The sequence below is a fragment of the Pocillopora verrucosa genome, chromosome 14 (genome assembly GCF_036669915.1).
Source record: "Pocillopora verrucosa isolate sample1 chromosome 14, ASM3666991v2, whole genome shotgun sequence".
In the NCBI taxonomy this organism is placed as follows: Eukaryota; Metazoa; Cnidaria; class Anthozoa; order Scleractinia; family Pocilloporidae; genus Pocillopora; species Pocillopora verrucosa.
In genome coordinates this window covers 5228332-5247202 of record NC_089325.1, presented here as the reverse complement: position 1 = coordinate 5247202, position 18871 = coordinate 5228332, and the positions used below count along the sequence as shown (strand labels likewise).

Here is an 18871-nt window from a genome sequence, read left to right as displayed (position 1 = left end):
ATTCTGTTGTAATGCACAATCTAACATAATATCAATGTGACTATCATACTCAAGTGAAGCATTAATTAATTGTTTATTCCATAAATTGCCAACAAATCTCTTCTCTCCCTAGACTGTAAGGGACTATAAATTGGGCATTAAGATAACGACAATATTTTCCCCACTGTTCCAACTATTTATTGTAATTGAGAGACATCTTTTGTATTTGTATAGACCATGTCAACTATGTTGTTTATGTTGTGTTTAAATTATCTTTGGGTGTAAATTGTAAACCATTTTGGTTTTAATTTTCCTTTGTATTCTTCAGCATACTTTGAAACAAAGGAGAACAAAAATCAAACTGGTTGGAAAATTTCAACCCACAACAAATTAAAACTACAATAACAGTAAGAATTTATTGATGTAAGGTATTAATTCCTAGTCAAGAAATAAATTTGCGACAGTTAAGAATATATGAATATAGAAGCATGGTATTACCAATTCTGTTTGAAAAATACAACCTGAGATGTTAGAACTAAATGGATTTTGCTGGAGAACTGTAGATTACAGAGTCAACCAGCTGTAACTGTGCACAATACTTCACAATCACTGTTGTTATTTGCCTGACAATTTCCACTGAAAAGCTTTGTAGAAGCAAATGTAATGAAATGTTCAAAGTAATAAGAATGCTATATATTGGACATAAATGCCTTTCCTGGTAAAAAAAAAATAAAGTCACACCTCCTTGCTCCTGCCATATGTCCCTAGACATGGGTATAGTAGGGGTGGTTTCTCCTTCAATTTACACTCAGAAGCACCTGTCTGTTCCATGAAGAACTTTACATCTGTGCAAGCATCAAGGGGTATGACATGATATTTGGTATACAGGCATTTTACTTCTGCTATCCCAAAGTAATCAACACAGCCAAAGTCAACTACTTGTGCATCCAGGGTAGCACTAAAGTTGGACATTCTTTTGACTCCACAAGTCCATAGGGCAGTACCTTAGCAGGTGTTCTTCTGTTGAATTCTGTCAATGTCCCTGAGAAAAAACCTGGGATAACTTAAGGCCTGGTTATTTACTTGATTGAGTCTTGAAATGCAGTTAATAGAAACAGTGGCCTCAAACTGTGACTCTTAGTGGAACTTGTCATGATAAGGAACTGCCAACTTGAAATTTGCCAAGCTTTGTTTCCACATGTCCAACTCCTGCCTTATCAGTCTGTACATTCTCCATTTGAGAGAGGCCTAATGCAAACCAATTTTTCTCAGTTGCTCTTGAAGATTTTGTTCCATAGCCTGGTTATGCGTATTTTTCATTCTGGCATCATGCACCATAGGTTTGATATCATACCGTAAAGTGGATGCAGTATCCTTTATTTTCCTCACTTATACTTCCATCACTGGCTGAGGTACAATGTTCTTTCCCCCACCCTTTTTGTGCCACTGCTAGAGTTGAGAAGTACAAGCCACGGAGGACTGTTGATCCTGTTCCTCACTCAGATCTTTAGAGTTAGTAGAAGAAAATAAAGCTACCTCGCATATCATCGCCAATACGTGGTTACAGAATCCAACTTTTCCTGCCACACACGAACAAGAGGCATTCACCACAACTCCAGACAAGATACCTAGGGCAATTCTCAGATTATGATGAAGGTCGCTTTTCCTGAAACTGTGGCAACACTTCCCTTTTAAGAAAAAGTACCTGAATCAGTCAATATCTTCAAGATATTCGTCGTCTAACAAACGCCTTGCCTTTACTAATGTGGTCGGAAAGGTGTGATGTTCCACATTGGCGATAGCTTTTCCAGACTTCAAAATTGGAGCCGCGTGAACATAGGCACCTTTTCAAGTGAAGTTCCACATCCAGAGCTGGGAAACTGTACTGATTTATTACTTTCAGTGTCAGGCTCAGAACTCATGCCTTGCTTTTCCTCTCTACAGCTGTATATTTTGTGAGGATCTGAATCCACCACCTGTTTACCTTTGGTTGTTCTTCTGTAGTGATTCACTCGCTTCACCAGTTCTGCTCTTGTCTTCAATCCTTTTCCCGCGTCTCCACGACTTTTCAGAAAAAATTTAAGCTCTGAGATTTTTAACTCCTCAGATTTTCTTCCAAGAAGAGAAGCGCCAGGTATATCATTTTCCGTGAGCGATGTCTGACTTACACAGTCGAAATGTTTGAAGTGAAATGCGACGTGATGGCTTGGCGTTTCTGACCTCGTTTTCATGCAACTCCATCCAGGACTCTCGCGCTGTCCGCCATCATCGAGTCGAGCAAAGCGGTCTCATAACTTTCTGAACGATTTGCTGTGAGTAGGGGTAATACACGTTTCGCTCTGACGAAGGGCTAACGCTCGGAACTTCTCCATTAGAACTCTTTACGGTGGCTAATTTACGTTATGAACTCAATTGATGATACTTAACTACCTGTTATACTCTCCTACAGAAGCAGCACCACGAATTCTCCAGAAGCCTGCCCCCTTTATTCATTTGTGTGAGTCACAGACTGTCATGGACCAATACACACCCAAGATGACGTTTTGCCTTGTATTTTGGATGATCCTCATGAATGGAGGTGGGTGTAACAAAAACACATGCTAGTTTCGGCGTTTCGTGTGAGGAACAAACCCGCGTGGTCTTCTAATTTTGCTGACTCATTAATCATTATCGCAGAGTCACGAAACTGGACAGGACCAACGCCCATCCTGACTAAAAAGATCGATTCAATTAATTATGATTTCGCTTCATTTAAGCTTTGAAATCGGTGCGACATGAATGAGGCCAACGAACCGTTTCGCCAATGTATTGTTTCGGTCGACCGCAGTAAATGCTCGCATTTCCTGTCACGTGATTGTAGATTCTTTTTTCACGATTGGGCCTGCGCAATGGAACACGTTACCTTTGTTTGCACATTAGACGAAGTGCTATCTTCCATAACGGGGTTGTCTCTTTGACTGATAGGCAGGGTACAATCTAATTTATTGCCATAATCCTGTGGTTTATAACTAGAAGCTCAAAAGCGGAACAATAGGATCTTGAAAGAAGGCTACATCATGGCAACTCTTCAAAGGGCCGGATTTTAAGACTTCTTGAAAAAGTGAAAATACTTTTTACTGCAAGTGACCCCGGAATCACAATATTTCATTTAATTTACAGCTGCACCAACATGTGGACGAGCTATTAACCCGAGTGTTGCAAATTACTATGGCAAGTGAAAAAATATATTTCTGTTTATAGTTTTCCTATTGACTGACTTGCATGTTTTTGGCTCTTAAACATCAGTCCCTCATTGCATTCACAAGGACATTATCAACCAAAACAAGGCCTAAAGAGGGAGTCACTTTTGACGTAGAATTAAACTCCCAGTGACTCTGCTGACAGTGTCGAAAGCCTAAATTTCCCACCCTGTTCTAGACCTATAGCTAATGGTAAGTTACTAACTCATTCTCTAACAACTTAAAGGCAGCTTCTAATGTTTGGGTACAAACTGAGGTTAAAATAACAACATAGGTTTCAATATCCTTTTTAGTTGCCTAGGTTTTCAAGAAGTGTATAAGTGTATGATAAATATGACATTTTATTTGGATATACTTTTTTCTTCAACAGTTCCTGTAGGTGGAACAAAGACCATAATGGTCAACGTCTCAGTTAACAATCAACAGGCTGCATACACATACCTCGGTAAAGGCTTTCCTTTACTGCGCCTGATCAAGCTCTCAAAAGGAGAAGATGGTAGTGGAACTTGTTACATTGAGGTGCCTGAGTGCAAAGAAAATTACCTTCTTAGACATTCAGGAGATAACACACTAAATATCACCCTAAGAGCGGTAACCAAGTTAATGGAGGGCTATTACAAGTTATATCCTTACTGCCTAGGATCTAACCACAATTGTACTACAGACCAACCGTTGAAGAGTTTTGTACTGACTGTTGAAGGTGAAGTCACTTTAACTCCTAGAAGTGATTAACATGTAACTTCTCCCCATAATATCCATACATTATCCAGCAAACAGGTAGTGAGAATACTTGAACATATCAGGTACAAGATGTTACCTTGATTGAACACCAAATTCTCATAACCAATTTACAATTTAACATTTTTCATAACCAATTTACAAGAAAATGTGTAGCAGCTAGAGGGGAGAATTAACAATCAGATCTTGGGAGTTAATGGGTTAATTTACTTGATTTCAGAATATCCTGGTTGCCTCTTGCATTGTTTTAAATAAAATACCTCAGGATGTGCATATATCTCAGTCAGCCAAGGGTACATATCTAAAGAGCATCCTTTGGTGCATGTAGCTATTTATTGAATACCTCAAAAATGGTATTTAAGGTTTGTGCAAGCTTGGTGACTGTGGCCCTGACAGTGACCTGAGAAATTAATGCTGTGCTAAATTTAGTGATTGTGCAACTGAAATGTGATTGTCCAACCAAGTAAATTGGGGCTCATATATCACAGTGAAGAAAAAAATTAGAATATAGGATAAGGAATTTGTGTTATTAAAAATAACCTTCATTGCTTTAGGTTTGGACATTTTCATATGGTAGAATCATATAACTTCCAACTTGAACTTTTGTATCTGTTTACTAAAAAGGTGAACAGCTACATTGTAACTTTATGTATAAACAGTGATGACACAAACTTGCTTTTTCATCATTGCAGATAAGCCAGAGCCAACAAAGGTGACAACTGTTAAGACAGACTCAGGCCCTACAGAACAGGTTTCTTCAGGTAAAACGGTGTATGTGATAAGGAAATACTCTAGAAGAATATAATTAACTTACAAATAGTGTCTTAGTTGCTGAAAAAACTTTCTTTGTGAGGTAAATTTAGCACACTGTTTATTATACAGTTTTTCTTGCTTTAATTTGTTCTAAATATAAAAATGACAACAAGAGTCACATAATTATGATATAGTTATGATTCATCCCACTCAATGCCTTGACTGGTGCGAGGTTTCACTGCAGCCAGAATCTCATAAGGCTTGTATGACTCTTTCTTTTTTTACTTACTATAGCATGCATGCCACAGACTTCTCATTTTCCTTATTGCAGGTAAACCAAAGATAACACAGGCTACAACAGTTACAACCAGTACAGGTTCTCAAGGTAAAAAGGCATCATTCATGCAGCTGGGATGAAAAATTAAGGATTAAATTTAGGTACCTAATGGTTAACAAAAAGAAGATGGAGTGTGAAGCTTAAGCTCCATCATATTGGGTTTGAAATTTAAATTCAGTGCATCAGCAAATTGATTCACACATTTAATTTCACTTAGTTTACTACTAAGCTACTATACAACATGAGGTAGCTACATGTATATCTTAAATTAATATGCACTTGGGTACTGTTAGTAGTTTTTTTTTTCAAGTAGACATAAACCATGTCAAATTTTGGGTTCTTGTGTTCAAAAGATATTTGAAATTCTCATGAATTATGCTTTTAATTATTAATTTGAAAAATCTATCAATTTGTCAGTCACTCACTCAGTCCTTTAATCAACACATGCATGATGTATGTAATGCTTATTAATTTAGCTGAAAGTTCATCTGGAGTGCTTTTCTCTAATGTGAATCTCTCTTAATGTATCCTAAAAAAGTTAACCAGGTTGAACACAATCATTTATAAAATCTTAATCATTACCGGTACTTCTTTTAATCATTAATTGTACTTGTCATTCTTTAACTTTCTTTTTCTTCTTTTGCAGGAGCAGATAACACAAATCATGCCGTTATCGCATGGGCTATTTCTGCTACAATCATTGTTGTCATTCTGATTGCATTGATTTCGTATCGGTGTTATCTTTCACATTGCAAGGGAAAAAAATCTGGAACTACAGGAACTGCTAAAGAAATGGTTTAACCCCTCCATTTCTCTCATTTTTGTCTGCACTGAAGTCATTGTAATTTTGTATCATGTTGAAGCTGGATTTTCACATTTCTGTGCAAAGATATATAATGTGAATATTCCCCTGTTAATAGGTACTTCATCTAGATTTATAAGTAAAGTGTACATGTTTGTCTGCACTAGACAATTCTGAGAAATCATTTATGGAGGGATATTCTGTATCATAAATTCTTGTGTGACATGGCAGTAGGATTGGAGGAAACTTTATCCCTACCACTGAAGTTATTTGGACACAGCAAGCAATGCAGATTAAAATAATTTAGGCTGTTTAAGGTTTGGATTTAAGAATATCATCATATGTACAGTGTTACAAATTGTAAAATGATGAGTCATATATTGTACCTTTACTTTTAAAGCAGTATTCATATTATTTTGTTGCATTGGCTTGTTCTATATCAGCCCAAAGGATTGTATTTCCAGATTATTAATTTATTTATTATTTATGTTTGTTTTTTTCTTTTTTTTGTTTTTTTTTTCTTTTTTGTTTTGTTTTTATTATTTTTTATATTTTATTATGTTTTTCTGTTTTACATTTTTTAAAAAAAAAAAGAAATATACAGCAGTATAAAGTAAATAAAATTGTATAAGGTCAGTAAATAAATAAATAAATAAATAAATAAATAAACAAAAATATTAATACAAGGCTACCCAAGGTAAAGTTATTTCAACTGAGTGATTGTGTTGCATTTTACAAAATAGTACAAGCTGTTGGGGCTGGGTGTTGAATCTCAATTATCTTGTTTTGAAATAATTGATAAGCTGGATTGAATTTTTTTCTTTCTTAGGTGTAGTCTTCTTAATAATTAACCTATGCTATTACATGAGAGACTACCCCATTGTAGCTTGCACAATCAACAGTCATTATGGGGCAAATTTGAGATGTGGGAAAGTAAAATTAGTTTGAGTTAACGAGAGTTCAAGTTTATTGAGTTCAAGTTTGTTGATAATAAATGACTGAAGAAATGGGGTAAAATCCAGAGGAAATCAGATTTTGTTAAGGTTAGTGGGATGTTCTGAGTTAATGGAGTTCTACTGTACTTTAATTGACTGGAAGATTCTTATAAAGCTTGAATAAACTGGTGTTAGTACTGGTAAGTACTGTTGTGCACTGTTTCAATGAGGACATATTTTTATATTTTAATAACTTTTTTGTCAGGTGAATGGAAGTCAGTATTCTTGCACTAAGTTTGATGTAAGCAAATATGGCTTTTTTGATGTAAACTGTAGAGATAAATGTGTCGTATTGTTATAGCAGGAGACATTATTGTAGTTGTGATGATGTAATAAATGTTTTCCTATTTTGTTTGTGGTATTAGGATAAGCAGTTGTAATGGATAATAAACTTTGCATATTTTGTGTAATTTTTAATCAATTTTTAGCCCATTCAAGATCTGAAAAGATAAATCTGGTTAGGGGGAGGTGGGGTGATGACACTGGGTGGTTTTTCATCAGCCAGTGAAGGGCTTGCCTGCTCAGGCTGTAAGATTCATTATTTTCATGTCCAATGCTCTGGAAATTATTCCATGTCAAGTCCTTACCTATCCAACCTACTTCCAAACCGTTGGGAGACTAGCACTTATGAGCTTAGAGGACTGTATGCATTTAAATTCTCTCCTAAGTTGTGCAAAGATACCCCTATCTGATTAAGAAGAAGTCATCTTAATAAAAGTAAGAAATGTTCATTTCTTTGATCAAATAGCAAGATTCACCCAGGCCCCAGAATAACCTTGCTACACTCTGGGTCAAAAGGTCCAAGCTTCAGCCAATAATTGGCCAGTTTTTTTTCAGTCCTATTCTAAAGAGAAGCACTCTTGTTACAGTACTGTTAAAAACCAAACATGAGATGGTACCTCATGTGATTGCAATGTGTTTCCTGGTCATTGCATCACAAAAAGCCCTCCATAGAGAGGAGAGCAGAAAATTACCAATAAGTTGATCTAATAGAAGCTCAAACATCCCCCCTCCTTTCTCCTGGGCAACCCTCTGCAAATTTGAACTTTTGAGGATTTGGTAAAGAAAATTGGAGCTTAAATGACCCCGAAAGCTGACTCTTTACCTTCAAAATCCTCCATATTTAGAATCAAAACTCATGTTTTCCCACTGCTTTAAATTACCCACCCCACCCAGTCAAGGTTCAAATGTCCTTCCTGGGAGCATGGAAAAGAAGGGGGAGGAGGGGGGTTTGGAGGTGTGGATGTTGAAGCTGTAAACTGATTGGTGCATAAACCTCTGTAAGTCAGCGTGGAAAACTCACAAAATGCAAAAGAACAAATGTAAGTAAGAAACTTTTTATTAAAAACTACATCATCAGGCTTTAAATCCATTCCCATACAAATCCATCATCTTTACCCTACCTTTACATACGAATCACCTATATTAGGCTCATTGTATGAGCTAGGGTTACCTGTAGTAGGTGTCATGACCAAAAAACAAAAAATCCCTTGTGAAGAAGGAATTTTGTTATGATTTTAAGGTTAATGCATCTGAAAAACTAAAAAACCTTCTTACAGCTATCAATAGCACTGAAACAGGTTGATAAGGTCAGTTTCTCCTGACCTTTTTATCCCTTTAAATTTTCACTATAAATTCACTAACTTCATTCCTGCCCTTACAAATTTTTTTCCCTAAAATATTCCCAATCTGTAGCAATCATACAAAGAGAATTTAATTTCCTATTCAATCCAAACCATATTATATTTTATTCTAATCCTAATTAGGATAGTGTATTTAGCAAAGGGAAAATTTTAACAACCATTTGGTTGTTAAACATTTTAGGTGGTGTGGCCAAGTGGTTAGGGCCCTGGACTTGTAATTTGGTGGTCCCAGTTTTAAGTCCTCCACCTTGCCATTCACTACATTTGTTTTTGGTCGCCCTGAGTTCAACCCCTTGGCTGTGCTGTGTAAATAACCACCTGGTTTGCTTCCTGCCAGTTGGGACTTTCAAGTTATTGTAAAGCGCTATTGAATAGCAATAGAAATAATGCTACATAAATAAAATGTTATTATCATCATCATTACTAAATTGTATCACTCTTTCATGTTAAATAACTCTATTTTTCTAGAAGCTTTTTAAAAGCATTCTTAATATTCATAGCTTATTTTTGCAGAAACACATAATTGAATAATAACAAAAATTAATTCATAACCTTACTCTCACTTTTCAAGCAAACCAATTGAAACTTTCCATTAATTCCATTCAAATTGAAGAAAAAGAATTGTTTCAAAAACTCAAATCTTTATCATACCAACAAAACAAAGCTTCATAGTCTAATACTCATACAAAGTACAATAATTCATCCATTCATTATAATAATTATTATAAATAAATGAAAGTTAAATAAAGCAAGTATAATCCTTCATGACACTTAAAGAAGTCACTGCAACAAATTGTACAGCTTTAAAATTTGAGGTCCATGTATGGCTCATTTTAAAACTTCCATGAAATGCTCAAATCCAATTGCAAACCAGTTTCAATTTGTGTCACTTGCTTTTATGCACAAAATTCAAGAGGATTTGTCTCTGCAACATGTTCCTGCAATGTATTACAGTCCTCACAGTGTATCTTGGTTAACCCTTTAACTCCAAGATCAAATTTGTAATTCTCCTTATTGTCAACCATACAATTCTTATAATGTTAGTTCAGAGAATTTAGTATTGGATCAACTAACTATCCCCAAATTGATATTTTTCTTTAGTCTCATCACTTACCTGGTTGATAGTTTACTGGTAATGTAAGGAGAAATTCTGTCTTGGTCACTCATAGGAGTTAAAGGGTTGAGGTATTGAATACATCTGCTTTACCAAGCTTTAGTAAAACCTCACTTTGATTACTGTGACATTGTCTGGGGTAGCTGTGGAATAACGCTACGAGATAAGCTGCAGAAATTACAGATTAGAGCAGCCCGTGTTTTGACATTTTCCAGCTATGATGCCGATGCAACTAAGCTGCTTGAATTTTTAAGTTGGAAAAATCTGACAAGCCAGCAGGAAATTCATAGAGTTACCATGGTTTTCAAATGTCTGCACGGGCTAGCTCCTGAATATCTTAATTCTAAGTTTAGATGGCGTAACTCTGCTTATGACCTCAGGGACTCTGAAAATAAACTCAATGTTCCTCTACCTCGCACTAACTATTATCGAAAAAGCTTTAGCTATAGTGGAGCCACATTATGGAATAGTCTTCCATGTGATATAAGGAACACAGAGTCTCTGGGGTTATTTAAACGCAAGATCAATGCCACTCTATAACACAAACAGCTTTTAGTTATTAGTTAGTGTTTTAATTTTTAAATAGTTTTAGTTAATGTAATTGCTGATGAATTGTTTCGTGCTTAAATAAAGATTATACTAATAATTTCTCAACCCTCTCTGATTCAGAAACACATACTTGCACTTAAGGCAAGATGGAGAAGCTGCTATATGTAAATACATTTCTCACTAAACAAGGGAAGTAATTTCCTTAGGCTCTACACTGTTGACTCACTAAAATCTAATTGCACAGCAATGTTTTCAGGATCACTTTGTCTTCTGCTTCTTTTGCAGTAACACCAAGACAGTAATGCTATTAATACAGCAAGAACCACAATGGGAACAGATATGATAGCCTCATATCTGTTGCCTGTTCCTAAAAATAAGAAATGACATGAAAAAACAACTTAGTTACACGTTCATGGGATTATTTTCAGGATTATTTAAACACTTTTAGACAATCTTTTAAAATAGGGGAGAAAGTTATTAGTAACAAATTATTCCATTACAGTCAAGCCTAATTGGATAAATTAAATTACACATGAACACAACACAATGACCAATTAGGCTTCAAACCCAGACCTCTCAACCTGGAGTTCAATGTACTAACACTGATACCCCACCCCATCTCCCACATGTTTCTTTTGAGTCATCATTCAAATTCTTGGGTTGATAATTTCCCAGTCAACAATTCTCATTACCCTTCTAGTCAGAGGTTGTGATGAACATTAAATCTACTAAACATAATTTTACCAGACCTGTAGTTGGTGGCCTGGCGGTAATTGTGAAGAAGAGCTCCCCAAAAAACCTGTCGGCCGACAGTCGGCCGACAGGTTTTGCCTGAAATATAGGCTACCTGTCGGCCGACAGTCGGCCGACAGTCGGCCGACTGTTGGTAATGTGTCGGTAACCTGTCGGTAGCTTGTCGGTAGCTTGTCCGTGAAACGTTAACACAATTTTTCTTTTTTCTTAACCTGTCGGTAGACTGTCGGTCGACTGTCGGCCGACAGGTTTTTTGGGGAGCTCTTCTTCACAATTACCGAAAAATATATATGCACTTAACGCTTTAACTCCCATGAGTGACCAAGACAGAATTTCTTCTTACAATATCAACCAGATAAGAGATGACAATCAAGTAAAATATGAATTTGGGGATAATAAGATGATCCAATACTAAATTCTCTGAACAAACATTATGAGAATTGCATGGTTGACAGTCAGGAGAATGACAAATTTGATCCGGGAGTTAAAGGGTTAAAGCAAGATGGAGAAGCTGCTCTATGTTAATACATTTCCTCTAAACAGAGGATCCCAAAGTATTTTCTACACTGTTTTTAGACACTGATTGCACAGCAGTCTTTGTGGCATCATTTTTTCTGCCCTTCCTTTTCTAGTAACAGCACAATAATGAGACTATTAGGACTAATGCTACAGCCACAATAGGAGCAGCAATGATGGCCTCATTTATGTTAGTTGTTCCAAAAAATAAGAAATGACATGAAATGAAAACTTAGTAATACATTCATGGGGTTGTTTACCCACTTTTACACAATAACTTAAAATAAAGGAAGAAATTAAGGTCCACTGGAATGTAACCCCCCAGATTTTTATCAGCAAGTTATTATTCCATTGCAGTTAAGCCTTGATTATTCCGACTCGTGACGACTGAGATGTATAATCAAGAGTCCAGGCAATTGAAAATATGAATATTGATGAGCCAAAAACAAAACTGAGTACACATCATTTCAATCATTGTTCATTATTGTTAACATCTTCGAGAAGAATTTTCATGAAGTTATTGACAAAAGCTTACCTACAACATGTTGCAATCTAAAATGTTGACACAACTTGGTTTGTTTCAAGCTGCTACAATGTTTGCACATTGCTAATTCTATCAATCTTTGAAGAGCATTAATTAAATAGCCTCAACATTGCTTCTTTACATCATGTTCTATTTGAGTCCCAGATAATTGAAAAATGTGAATTAAAAAATCTGGATTATCAAGGTCTAGATAATCAAGGTTTGAATGTACCCATTTATACTCCTGGATGGAGACATTAGATACTATGAGAGTAAAGTGTGTAGTCTTCTTGAGCAAATTGCCCAAGAAAACAACACAATGACCAATTAGACCTCAAACTCAGACCTCTCAATCCAGAGTTCATCATACTGAACCACTGATAAGCCACCCTGCCTACCACATGTTTCTTGTTTGTCATTATTCAAAATTCTTGGGTTGATAATTTCCCAATAAACAATTTTCATGACCCTTCTGTCTAAGTTAGTGTCGTAAACCTGAATGAAAACCTGGAATGCATTTAATGACTATATAATCTCTCTTACTGGGTAGAAGTTGTAATAGAAATTAAATCCACTTTAGATAATTTTACCATACCTGTAGCTGGTGGCTTATCAGTCTCTTGAACACCTGGAGAGGAAAGAGCTACTGTAGAGTGTACTGGGGATGGAACCACTGTTAGAAAAAAAACAACATTCACAAAAAAAAAATTTCACTCACATGGAAAAGAGTAGGTATTCTAAGTAGGATAATTCTTGTCATACAGCTAGTGTAAAATAAAGTGTTCAAAACTTCTCACTAAAATAAAACTCCAAGTTCACTGAGGAGAACCCAACAGAACTTCTTAATTTAAAGGGTACTGATAGCAGGCCCGCTATTTAACCTAAATAATGACTAGATTAATAATTATTTTGCAATAAACTCTACCTGAGGTTGTTAAGCTACTCAACAGAATGTTAATGTCACCACTTGGAGATGTAGGCCTCACTAACAGTGTTGTCTCTGTGAAACAGGATAAAAGAAATTGATCAGAAATATTCAAGGAAAAATATTATTAATTCTTGGGGTTTTAAGTTAAATATACAGATGTTCATACAACAGATAGTAAAGAGGACTTTTATCCTTAAAGAGTAACCCCTGTTAACTATACTATTTAACTCTATCATTCTTTGCAGCTGCTCTAATTTACAGAATTGAGTCAAACTGTTTCAGTACAACTGCTTTGTTTGATGGGAAAAAGTGGTTACAGATCTAAAAGTAAACAATTAATATTTTAAAAAATGAGACCATGAGAACCAAGTCTGGATTATTGATAATCAATACGAGATCCTAATGTGTGATTCAGGGGTGATTCTGTTAGGAGTAATTTGATGCTAGTCACTCTCTGGGGTCAAAGATTAAAAATATTATATATATATATATATATATATATATATATATATATATATATATATATATATGTATGTATGTATATGTATGTGTATATATATATATATGTAACATTTTAACTCTGACCCCTGAGAGTGACCAGCATCAAATTACTCCTTACAGAATCACCCCTGATATACACCATATAGGGTCAAAAGCATAGACTTACCAAGATCTATAATCACTTCATTTGAAGGGGGTCCTAAGCCTGCCTTGTTCTGGGCCCTGACTCTAGCACTGTACTTTCCATTTGGAAGTCTCAGGTCACCATACTCAGTACTTGTAGTTTCGGCTTCGTTTGGTGACTTCCACGAGAGACCTTTAGCCACATATTGAATAACATAACGCTTGATTTCTGTGCCACCATCTGTTGATGGGGGATCCCATTTCAGTTTGATATAAATTGCTGCATCATCAAATACTGTTTGTGTTTTAAGATTTCTTGGTGCTGATGGTGGAGCTGTGACAAAAAGTATGCTTACAATTTAGTTGAGAATTAGAGAGATTTCGAAAATTTAAGGTGGCTCTGAACCCCCTCCGCATAATTTTTTTAAACTTTGCAAAAAGTTGCATCTTATCATGTTAATTACAATTCGATAATAAAAAATGGGGGTCACCAAGCTCATTTTTGAGTTATAAGCGCTTAATGCTAAAATTAAGGGTGTTTTTAGCAGGCCATATTGTTGCTATGGTAACCTATTGTGCCACGAAATTAACAGCAACTTGTTCCCCGATGATTGGGCAGTTTGTTGATACCATGATTTTGGTGTCAACTGGTATAGAATGGTTATAATGATCCATCAAACTCATAAGTCTTAAAAAATTACTGGAAACTGTTACCAGCCACCTTAATTTAACACAAATCTTTCACGGACCACACACACATAGGACCCTGGGAGTGGGTATCTATAACATCATAATATATCAGTCACTTGCTACCAGAACCACACCAAAACAAAGAGCATAAGGAGTACAATCTGTGGGAAGTGCATGGGAGAGCCGCCAGAAATTGGTAGCTGGGAATGTTCAAAGTCTTCTGAAAGAAACAGTTTAACAAGAAGACAGTCATACTTATATAATCTTGTAAATAAAATAAGAAAGATGGTAAGTTTTGGATTTGGTAAAGAAATAGAGAAAGATGTTTTTTTTTGTCTTGTCATGAGCATGGAACAAGGAAAAGATTTTGAGTTAATTCCCATAAGCAATCAAACCTCAGACCTTAGGATTCCGTGTTCTGATGCTCTACCACTGAGCCACAGAGGCTATGGTGTGTAAGGCCCATTACAAAGTTCTACACCTTTACATCAGTATACATATTCTACATACTGTTATCCATACATTTCCCAAGGTGCAGATAAGGAGAACTTGATTAACAATCAAGAGCTACTTTAGTCAGTGATCATTGCCTCTATTCTTGTGACTTTAATGTGTGATTTTGGGCTGATATTGTTTGGAGAAATCAGATGTTAGTCCCTCTTAAAGCTCAAAAGGTATATGGCTTTTATTATATGTAGGTTCCCTTGCCATTAATCTTTGTTTGTTTGTTTGTTTGCTTTCTCTATCAATTGTTGTCAATTCTAGTAATGTCACATATAATGACAAATTAACCCTTTACACCCTAACATCAGTATGCATATTCTCCATACATTTCCTAAGTTTAAAAATCAAGATGATGATGATACATTACTTAATACTAGTGGGGAAGGTACAATAATCAACAAACTCAGTTTTGGTGGAAAAGTATCAAGATTTTGTACATTATGATATATGAGTAATCCAAACTAACTTATTTTGGGAAGCAGTATCTGCTTCCTGACACTCGACCTTTTTAGATGTTCCTAACTAACAATACTTTGCACTTAATTATCAACATTTTCCAGGGAAAAAGCAGATTAGAGTAGTAAATACTTTTAGGTAACAACATGATTTTGAGTGCAATTTGGTGTTAATAAGCACAAGTAAATTTTTCCACAACAACAAAATTGCATGAGCCCATAGGGCAAGGAAATTTGTAGTCTTTGGAAAACTAACTTGTGCATATTAACACCAAATTGCACTCAAAATTATGTTATTATGCACTCGTTTCCAACCAATCAAATGTGCATAATTTTTTCATGTATATTATAACTGAAGAAATAAGTTATCAACGGGTGCACTACTTGGGACTGAGCTTACTTAATATGGAACACAACTAAACAAAAGTAAATCTCACCTGATTTTGAGTAAAAAATCAAATACAGCTTTTCATTTTGATGATCATCTTTGCCGTAAGAAGTGACAACAAAAAGGATCTTTCTGATCATTAATGACTGCAGGTAAAGCGTCGAAGAAGACAGAGCAATTTTAAACACTGCTCGAACTTTAAACCGATTTGTGGTAGAGTTTTTGGTAAGTTGAGAGGCTAGAGTAACATTGGCAGTCTCTAACTTAAATTTGCGCACCATCTGCGCTTCTGGCGAGGCTTGAGTGGTGCCAGAAGTATTCACAGGGTGAGAAAAGAGGCGACCGCCAATATCATCTTCTGTGTAGACGTACACCAGGACATTTCCGACCGATGCGGTATCATCTGGGAGGGTGATGTTAGCTGTCAAGATCATGTCACTTTGGTGTTCAGATACGGTGATATTTTCAGTCGGCAAGGTAATACTGCCATCTAGGTTCAGCACACTCTCCCCTACAAGCATAATTGTAAACATGGTTAAATTCTTCCCTTCAGTTGATACACAATGTGGCTTAATTCAACAAGTCAGGAAATCACAATAAGAAGTATACTGTTTATCATGCGAAGGTGCTAAGTAATCGAATGTTTTCAGTCATGGCGATTAGCACACGCTACACACATTCTGGCTTCAAACTGTCCCAAAAAACTATGAAACCGTTCTTCGGACAACAATCAGAAGTTATACTGTTGATGTTTGGCTTCTGTTCAGAAAGTATAAGAGTAAAATTTTCTTCCGATCGTACAAGCTATTTCGGACCTGTAATGCCCAAGGCTTGGAATGGAATGGTTGGATTTTGCATCTTAAGACAAGAAGCGTGCAAATAACCAACAAAACAAGGCTCCCTCACCTCTCACAGCAACCAAAGGGATTAGAAAAATTCTTATGACAATCTCAGAGGGAAGACCCATGATTGTTCGCCGCACATACACATTCACGTGACGTGTGTCAGTTGGTAAAGTAACTCAGTAACCAGGCCTGATAATTGTCCAAAAAAATTAGCACGTTTGGGATTTAGAGTGCGAAGGGGGAAATGTTTCTCTTGCAAGCCGTTCAGCGACTCTTTTTTCGAAAAACCTTTGAAAACACCATTGAAATCTAAATAACTAAACGGAAGCAATTCAGTTTGTTCAGGCAAACGAAAGAATAGAATATTACATTTTTCTTCCCTCACCACCGCAACTTAGTTTTATCACTCACACCCATTTCTTTCTCAATTCCTTCACTCCTTCCTGTACTCTTTCAGCTGAGAAAATTTAAAGAGAACCCTCGATGAAAAAAAAATCAAAGAGTAAAAGAAAAGCAAAGGCACTCGATACCTTTGTCATATATAGATCCACTAAATCATTCAAGGCCCTCAGAATCTATTTTAAAAATAAAAATAAAATAAAAGCAAGATGGCCGTAGATATTTGACTACCAAGGTTGAAAATAGCCAACGTCGGTCGAGCTTCTCCGGAAAAGATAATTAAGCACTTTCTTGAGCAAGTTCCGTGGGAAATATCAAATTCCAAGAACTGAAAGAATAACGAAAATGGAAACAAAACGCTTCATCTCCCTTATTGCGCGGATACCACTTTGTTTGTGAAGTCATATCTATACCTATCCTCACATGGATTCGGCAGCTTTCGTTTCGTTTCGATTTGTTTGGATACCGCGCGTACTTCCCGCCTGAGTTCGAACACGCCTGGCGCGCGGTACTGTTTGTGCTGCAGACGATACAAGTTTTTATGATATAACTTACGTCATGGGATTCTCTGGGAGATAGGCAACGTTATGCTTTCTTCACTGCTCTCATTATACCAAGGGGGAAAACTTGCATTTTGACAAGGGCAAGACCACCAAATTGCGAACAAGAGGGAATAAGGGTATGTTAGACTGTCGATTTGTCCATGGCCTCGTTCGAGCTGCCGGCAAGACCAAATCCAAGACCGCTGACTCCGTATAAAAATTTCCCGGACTCTTTTGCCTTAGGAGGCATCTAAATTTTCCAGGTGACTCGTTTGACAGCTACTCAGGGGTTATTAACGCTAATCTGATTGCGCAAGTCTTCTTAAACTCCCTTTTCAAGTCTACCTATATTATATTCCCGTCTATCTTGTATGCTCTCTGGTTTATAACAAACTACATATAAATTAATTGTTAAAACTTTTAAGAGGCTAAGCGTGCAGCATAGCAATGGGTAATGAACTCCTTTGTATCAAAGGCTGATAGGGGGAAACTCTGCTAAGGGCCACCTGTCTGTAACGGTGAACTCTCCACTGCACTATTTTTTTCTCCCCGCGAACACATTTACTCATGGCCATTTCTTCACAACGGCCCCCAACCTCTTTTCTCAAAGTGAATAGGGCCTCGGCGTCCCGGATTCTACTGTTTCCCACCCACTTGAACGCTCGAATGTACTTCTTTTGACCCCACAAAACGACACAAATTAGTGTTAAAAATTCGCCATAAACCAACATTTAATTTAAGAACCTCTTAGAGCGCTTTTCCATGGAAAATCGTAAAAACAACAAGCCAAGTTCTCACTCTGGGCAATCAATACACAGGATAATATCACAAGGAACCTACTCGAAATCTTAGCGGGTTTTTAAACTGCGCAAGACCGACTTCGAAGTTGGAAAATGCGTATGACTATACAAAAAGGATCAGTCTCGATAAATCACTCCCTGATTTTATTTTGTGATCATTTAACTTTTTGGGAAAGTGGTGCTATTGACACTTCATTCAAAACTGCTGTGAGCCCTATACTGGAGAATTTATTTGCATATTTACAAGTCTTAAATACATAATTAATTTTATTATGTACTTTGTATCATTTACTTGTTTACCTTATAAATCATTAGCCTAAGCCCGCTTTTTAGAAGAACTACTCTTGGCGATCTTATGCAAAGGAGCAAGGTCGTTCCATAATGTAATTATAGGGAAGGACATTTTCATAAAAATTTTCCATTTTCTATTATAGCCTTCTATTTCGTGTAAGTTGGTCAGTGGATTGGGCTAATAAACAACAATAATAATATAAAATAAATAAATAACAGACAGGCAGGCAGGCAGACAGACAGACAGACAGACAGACAGACAGACAGACAAGAACTGGCAGGGAGGCAGACAGGCAGACAGACAGGCAGACAGAGAGAAAGAAGAGATGCAAACATACTAAAGTACTATAGGCACAATGAATGCCACAAGGAATACCACCAAAACCTCATTACCTAGCATGAGATGAAAGAGAGGGTTAAAATATTTTCTGTTCTTTTTCTTAATAGCATAACTATCAGTGATG

The 18871-nt window shown here is 36.4% G+C and overlaps 2 protein-coding genes and 1 pseudogene across 5 annotated transcripts; 1 reads left to right on the top strand and 2 right to left on the bottom strand.

Moving 5' to 3' along the window:
* Nucleotides 1-984: 984 nt before the first annotated feature.
* Nucleotides 985-2210, bottom strand: LOC136278158 (uncharacterized; annotated as a pseudogene).
* A 36-nt stretch (nt 2211-2246) lies between these two features.
* Nucleotides 2247-7264, top strand: LOC131771900 (uncharacterized). Of its 2 annotated transcripts, XM_066161544.1 has the most exons (7): nt 2247-2291; nt 2429-2557; nt 3139-3189; nt 3589-3918; nt 4649-4717; nt 5041-5094; nt 5693-7264. In XM_066161544.1, the coding sequence occupies exons 2-7, from the start codon at nt 2494-2496 to the stop codon at nt 5845-5847; spliced, it is 723 nt and encodes a 240-aa protein (XP_066017641.1). In that variant the 5' UTR covers nt 2247-2291; nt 2429-2493; the 3' UTR covers nt 5848-7264. The 2 variants fall into 2 exon arrangements, with proteins under 2 accessions (XP_066017641.1, XP_066017640.1); XM_066161543.1 differs by lacking the exon at nt 2247-2291 and having other exon boundaries at nt 2395-2557.
* Nucleotides 7265-8204: 940 nt separating this feature from the next.
* On the bottom strand, nt 8205-17493 carry LOC131771141 (uncharacterized). Of its 3 annotated transcripts, XM_066161060.1 has the most exons (7): nt 17330-17493; nt 16437-16479; nt 15580-16041; nt 13537-13827; nt 12867-12941; nt 12537-12614; nt 8205-10516 (listed from the first exon to the last, which is right to left on the bottom strand). In XM_066161060.1, the coding sequence occupies exons 3-7, from the start codon at nt 15962-15964 to the stop codon at nt 10359-10361; spliced, it is 987 nt and encodes a 328-aa protein (XP_066017157.1). In that variant the 5' UTR covers nt 15965-16041; nt 16437-16479; nt 17330-17493; the 3' UTR covers nt 8205-10358. The 3 variants fall into 3 exon arrangements, with proteins under 3 accessions (XP_066017157.1, XP_066017159.1, XP_066017158.1); XM_066161062.1 differs by lacking the exon at nt 12537-12614; XM_066161061.1 differs by lacking the exon at nt 16437-16479.
* Nucleotides 17494-18871: the final 1378 nt, after the last annotated feature.

What these genes read in the sequence shown, in the direction of transcription:
- LOC131771900 (XM_066161543.1), top strand. Translation starts at nt 2,395, where the DNA reads ATGATACTTAACTACCTGTTATACTCTCCTACAGAAGCAGCACCACGA. An exon ending in TACAGAACAGGTTTCTTCAG is followed by an intron (nt 4,718 to 5,040) that starts GTAAAACGGTGT and finishes TCCTTATTGCAG; the next exon opens with GTAAACCAAAGATAACACAG. An exon ending in AACCAGTACAGGTTCTCAAG is followed by an intron (nt 5,095 to 5,692) that starts GTAAAAAGGCAT and finishes CTTCTTTTGCAG; the next exon opens with GAGCAGATAACACAAATCAT.
- LOC131771141 (XM_066161060.1), bottom strand. Translation starts at nt 15,964, where the DNA reads ATGATCTTGACAGCTAACATCACCCTCCCAGATGATACCGCATCGGTC. An exon ending in GATTTTTTACTCAAAATCAG is followed by an intron (nt 13,828 to 15,579) that starts GTGAGATTTACT and finishes TTTTTGTCACAG; the next exon opens with CTCCACCATCAGCACCAAGA. An exon ending in TGATAAGCCACCAGCTACAG is followed by an intron (nt 10,517 to 12,536) that starts GTATGGTAAAAT and finishes TCTTATTTTTAG; the next exon opens with GAACAGGCAACAGATATGAG.